General features: G+C 43.1%; 1 protein-coding gene across 2 annotated transcripts in view; it reads right to left on the bottom strand.

Moving 5' to 3' along the window:
• The window catches only part of LOC109882471 (caspase recruitment domain-containing protein 11-like), a 64,434-nt gene that overhangs the window by 26,587 nt on the left and 31,847 nt on the right, over window positions 1-6,000 (bottom strand). For both annotated transcript variants that reach the window (XR_004206845.1, XM_031814203.1), the window contains exons 5-7: window positions 2,419-2,567; window positions 2,040-2,219; window positions 709-855 (exon numbers count right to left, since the gene is read on the bottom strand). Coding sequence is in view for 1 of the 2 variants with exons in the window: in XM_031814203.1 (XP_031670063.1) it covers window positions 709-855; window positions 2,040-2,219; window positions 2,419-2,567 (476 nt within the window). In the remaining variant the exon portion in view is untranslated. The remainder of the gene's footprint in view (window positions 1-708; window positions 856-2,039; window positions 2,220-2,418; window positions 2,568-6,000) is intronic.

Genomic DNA, 6,000 nt, shown 5'->3' with positions numbered 1-6,000 from the left:
ACCTGTACTGTTTTATGTTCATTGACTGCTTGATTAGTCTTGTGCTACAAAAGGTAAACAACACACTGTATTTCTAAACTAATCCAATCTGTTGGTAGTTGCACATATAGTACCTGTTACTGAGACGGTTGATCCAGTTCAGATGAATGAGGTAGTCTCATTAGTCAATCTTCCCTACCCCGGCAGTCATTCTGAATGCAGTTGTCAATTGTTGGATAACCTCAGTCTGGCTGTATTCCAGTAGGAATTACACATCACTTTGCAAGCCAGAAATATGTGACTTGCAGGCTTGATGTGGTTTGTAAACCAGGAGTTTCAGACCACTGTTAGGGTGTGACTCTCAAAGAAAGGCCTAATGATACAATATACTGTATGTACTATATGTATTGTCATAATTCATATTGAGAATGTACAGTATATTGGTTCAGAAAATAGAAACAGAAATCCTACTGCAGATGGTTGCCTTGATATTTTGAGTTTGCTCAACATCTTTTTCCCCCTGTGTGTGTATAACCTAATACTACTATAATACTACTATAATAACCTTGTCTCGTATCTCCTCATGCAGGTTGTACAGTAATACTACTATAGTACTACTATAATACTACTATAATAACCTTGTCTCGTAGCTCCTCAGCCTGCCTTATCTCCTCATGCAGGTTGTACAGTAATACTACTATAGTACTACTATAATACTACTATAATAACCTTGTCTCGTAGCTCCTCAGCCTGCCTTATCTCCTCATGCAGGTTGTACAGTCTGTTGACCAGGTCTTGTCTGTCTTCTAACGCCTCCTGGCGGTCGTGTTCCAGAATGTCCAGGATCGCCTTGTCAGACGCAGGCAGAGGCCCTGGCTACACACGCACACACACAAACACACACACGCACACGCACACGCACGCACACACACATGCACACACACACGCACACGCACGCACACACACATGCACACACACACACACACACACATGCACACAAACACACACATGCACACACACGTGCACACACGTGCACATACACGCACACACACGCACACACACACACACACACACACACACACACACACACACACACACACACACACACACACACACACACACACACACACACACACACATCCAGGGGAGAAAGTAGAATGAATGCATCATTTGGATTCCCAAAGTTAAATAAATAAAGGTTATAGGTTAAGGGTTAGGGTTAAGGGTTAGGGGTTAGGGTAGGGGTTAAGAGTAGGGTTTGGGTTAGGGGTTAGGGTAGGGGTTAGGGTTAAGGGTTAGGGGTTAGGGTAGGGGTTAAGAGTAGGGTTAGGGTAGGGGTTAGGGTTAAGGGTTAGGGGTTAGGGTAGGGGTTAAGAGTAGGGTTAGGGTAGGGGTTAGGGTTAAGGGTTAGGGGTTAGGGTAGGGGTTAAGAGTAGGGTTTGGGTTAGGGGTTAAGGTTAAGGGTTAGGGTTAAGGGTTAGGGGTTAGGGTAGGGGTTAAGAGTAGGGTTTGGGTTAGGGGTTAAGGTTAAGGGTTAGGGTTAAGGGTTAGGGGTTAGGGTAGGGGTTAAGAGTAGGGTTTGGGTTAGGGGTTAAGGTTAAGGGTTAGGGTTAAGGGTTAGGGGTTAGGGTAGGGGTTAAGAGTAGGGTTTGGGTTAGGGGTTAGGGTAGGGGTTAGGGTTAAGGGTTAGGGGTTAGGGTAGGGGTTAAGAGTAGGGTTTGGGTTAGGGGTTAAGGTTAAGGGTTAGGGTTAAGGGTTAGGGGTTAGGGTAGGGGTTAAGAGTAGGGTTTGGGTTAGGGGTTAAGGTTAAGGGTTAGGGTTAAGGGTTAGGGGTTAGGGTAGGGGTTAAGAGTAGGGTTTGGGTTAGGGGTTAAGGTTAAGGGTTAGGGTTAAGGGTTAGGGGTTAGGGTTAGGGGTTAAGAGTAGGGTTTGGGTTAGGGGTTAAGGTTAAGGGTTAGGGTTAAGGGTTAGGGGTTGAGGGTAGGGGTTAGGGTTAAGGGTTAGGGTTGGGTACCTGTATGATAGGGTTAGTGTTAGGGTAGGGGTTAAGGGTTGGGTACCTGTATGATAGATTGCAGCTCCTGCAGTTTGATCTTCAGAACCTCGTTCTCTCTCTCCAGTTCGAAGATCTGTTCTTTTCTCGGTCGGTTCTCGATGTCGTTCTTCAGTTTCAGACTCTGTTTTCTCTCCATCTTACATTCCTCCTCTAGCTTGTTTAGTCTGTGTTTCAGCTGGTCGATCTAATATAATAATAATGTAATAATAATAATATACAGAGGGACTGAAGCTGTTCAATCTTCACAGAGAGAGATGAGGTGTGTGTGTGTGTGTGTGTGTGTGTGTGTGTGTGTGTGTGTGTGTGTGTGTGTGTGTGTGTGTGTGTGTGTGTGTGTGTGTGTGTGTGTGTGTGTGTGTGTGTGTGTGTGTGTGTGTGTATACCTCCAGCTGCAGGTCCCTGCTCCTCATCACAGCCATGTTCTTCTCCTCGCTGAGCGTTGCATACCGCATGGCCAGTTTATAGTTCTCATCCTTCACCCTCAGTAGCTCATCATTGTAGTTGTTCCTATCTTCCTTCATCTTGTTGTATCCTGGAATATACAGTACCAGTCAAAAGTTTGGACACATCTACTCATTCAAGTTTTTTTTTTTACTATTTTCAACAATGTAGAATATAAGTGAAGATATTAAACTATGAAATAGCATATATGGGTTAAAAAAATTATAATAAATAAATCGAAATATATTTAATATTTCGTAACCACCCTTTGCCTTGATGACAGCTTTGCACAATCTTGGCATTCTCTCAACCAGCTTCACCTGGAATCCTTTTCAAACAGCCTTGAAGGAGTTCCCATATATTTTTAGCACTTGTTGGCTGCTTTTCCTTCACTCTGTGATCCAACTCATCCCAAAACATCTCAATTGGGTTGAGGTCGGGTGATTGTCGAGGCCAGGTCATCTGATGCAGCACTCCATCACTCTCCATCTTGGTCAAATACCCCTTGCACAGCCTGGAGGTGTGTTGGGTCATTGTCCTGTCCCACTAATCATCCCATCCCAGATGGGATGATATAGGGTGGCATACTGCTGGAGAATGCTGTGGTAGCCATGCTGGTTGAGTGTGCCTTGAATTCTAAATAAATCATGACATTGTCACCAGCAAAGCACCCCCACACCATCACACCTCCTCCTCCATGCTTCACGACGGGAACCACACGTGCAGAGATCATCCGTTCACCTACTCTGCGTCTCACAAAACACAGAGGTTGGAAACAAAAATCTCAAATTTGTCATAAGACCAAAGGACAGATTTCCACTGCTCGTGTTTCTTGGCCCAAGCAAGTCTCTTCTTATTATTGATGCCCTTTTGTAGTGGTTTCTCTGCAGTAATTCGATCATGAAGGCCTGATTCACGCAGACTCCTCTGAACAGTTGATGGTGGGATGTGTCTGTTACTTGAACACTGTGAAGCATTTATTTGGGCTGCAATCTGAGGTGCAGTTAACTCTAATGAACTTAGCCTTTGCAGCAGAGGTAACCCTGTGTCTTCCTTTTCTGTGGCGGTCCTCATGAGAGTCAATTTCATCATAGTGTTTGATGGTTTTTGCAACTGCGCTTGAATAAACTTTCAAAGTTCTTAACATTTTCCAGATTGTCTGACGTTGTGTTTTCTGTAAAGACCTTAGTGATCACTGTTTTACAGCCTGTGTTCATAATGGCTGCTCAGTGAAACGACCTGTCCTGACTTGTCATAGACGCTTGCCAAAAAATCAGCTTGATCTGAAGAAAACGCTTGGACCATCTTTTTTGATATTTTCAGTTAACAAATACGCACCCATAAAGGAAATGAGAATTAAAAACAGCTTCAGCCCCCGGTTCGACCGTGATCTGGCAGAGTTACACCTCCTCAAGAATTCTATTTGGCAAATTGCTCAGCACACGAATTGTCACGTTCTGACCATAGTTCTGTTATTCTTTGTTTTAGTATGGTCAGGACGTGAGTTGGGGTGGGCAGTCTATGGTTGTTTTAGTATGGTCAGGACGTGAGTTGGGGTGGGCAGTCTATGGTTGTTTTAGTATGGTCAGGGCGTGAGTTGGGGTGGGCAGTCTATGGTTGTTTTAGTATGGTCAGGGTGTGAGTTGGGGTGGGCAGTCTATGTGTGTTTTAGTATGGTCAGGGCGTGAGTTGGGGTGGGCAGTCTATGTGTGTTTTAGTATGGTCAGGGCGTGAGTTGGGGTGGGCAGTCTATGTTTGTTTTAGTATGGTCAGGACGTGAGTTGGGGTGGGCAGTCTATGTTTGTTTTTCTATGTTGGTTTTTGTGTTCGGCCTAGTATGGTTCTCAATCAGAGGCAGGTGTCGTTAGTCGTCTCTGATTGAGAATCATACTTAGGTTGCCTGGGTTTCACTTTTGGTTTGTGGGTGTTTGTTTTCTGTGAGTGTTTGGTCCACACAGTACTGTTTCGGTTTTGTATATTTCACGTTTATTGTTTTGTATTTCAGTGTTCAGTTCGTTTCATTAAAGATTACATCATGAACACTTACCATGCTGCGCTTTGGTCCGATCCTTACTCCTCCTCATGCGAAGAGGAGGAAAACCCTTACATGAATACTCAGGCTGACTCGTTCAGGCAAATGAGAAATAAGGGCACTCAGGCTATCCAGAAGGCCAAAGTTAGGTACTTTAAGGAGCAGTTCTCTTGAGCGGCATAGGCAAGGTGCAATAGATGGCATAAAATACCGTATATACATATGATATGAGTAATGTAAGATATGTAAACATTATTAAAGTGGCATTATTTAATAACTTCATAAGGTTAGGGGGCAGTATCATGAATTTCGGAGAGTCTGGCGTGCCCAGAGTAAACTGCCTGTTACTCAGGCCCAGATGCTAGGATATGCATATAATTGGTCGATTTTGATAGAAAACACTCAAATTTCTAAAACTGTTCAAATAATTTCTATGAGTATAACATAACTGATATGGGGGTGAAAACCAGAGGAAAATCCATTCAGGAAATGGGATTTTTGACCTCCTTGTCCATTTACATGCTTTGCTATGGAACAATGAAAGGAATAACTCCAAGATTGCAGTTCCTATGGCTTCCACTAGATGTCAACAGTCTTTAGACATGGTTTCAGGCTTGTTTTATGAAAAAAAACAAGAATAAGACTTGTTGGCAAGTGTCCACTTTCACTGTCACGATGACTGTGTGCACGCTGTAAGGTTTTTTTCCTTTCTATTGAATACGCTATTGTCCGGTTGAAATATTATCGATTATATAGATATTTGAGAACCTACGGATTAATTAGAAACATTGTTTGACTTGTTTTGACGAACTTTACCGGTACTATTAGGATGTATTCGTCTGCATGTCTTGAATGCCATTGAGCCAGTGGATTACTGAACAGAACAAGCCAACAAAACTGGGATATAGAGAGGGACTTTATCGAACAAAACAACCATTTATTGTGTTCCTGGGACCCTTTGGATTGCCAACAGATGACGATCTTCAAAGATAAGTAATTTATTTTATTGTTATTTTGGATTTTGAGACGCTGCTTTGGAAAATATGACTATGCTGAATGTATGCGGGGCGCTGTCCTCAGACAATCAAATGCTATGCTTTCGCCGTAAAGCCTATTGTAAATCTGAAAAAGCGGTTCAATTACCAAGATTCTAAGCTAAAGAATCATGTATGACACTTGTATTTTCATGAATGTTTAATATTATGAATTTTGTTTTTTGAATTTCGTGCTCTGCAATTTCACCGGATGTTGACGAGGTTAAGGTTAGGGTTAGGGTTCTTGTCCAGATGGGATAGGGCAGGCAGTGTGCAATGTGATAAAGATAGCATCGTTTGTGGACCTTTTGGGGCAGTATGCAAACTGAAGTGGGTCTAGGGTGGCCGGTAAGGTGGAGGTGATATGATCCTTGATTAGTCTCTCAAAGCACTTCATGATGACAGAAGTCAGTGCTACGGAGCGGTAGTCATTTAGTTCAGTTATTTTTTCCTTCTTG

Source organism: Oncorhynchus kisutch, unplaced genomic scaffold, assembly GCF_002021735.2.
Source record: "Oncorhynchus kisutch isolate 150728-3 unplaced genomic scaffold, Okis_V2 Okis06b-Okis10b_hom, whole genome shotgun sequence".
Lineage (NCBI taxonomy): Eukaryota > Metazoa > Chordata > Actinopteri > Salmoniformes > Salmonidae > Oncorhynchus > Oncorhynchus kisutch.
The sequence above is the reverse complement of the archived record's forward strand: the minus strand, read 5'-3'. Positions and strand labels throughout refer to the sequence as shown.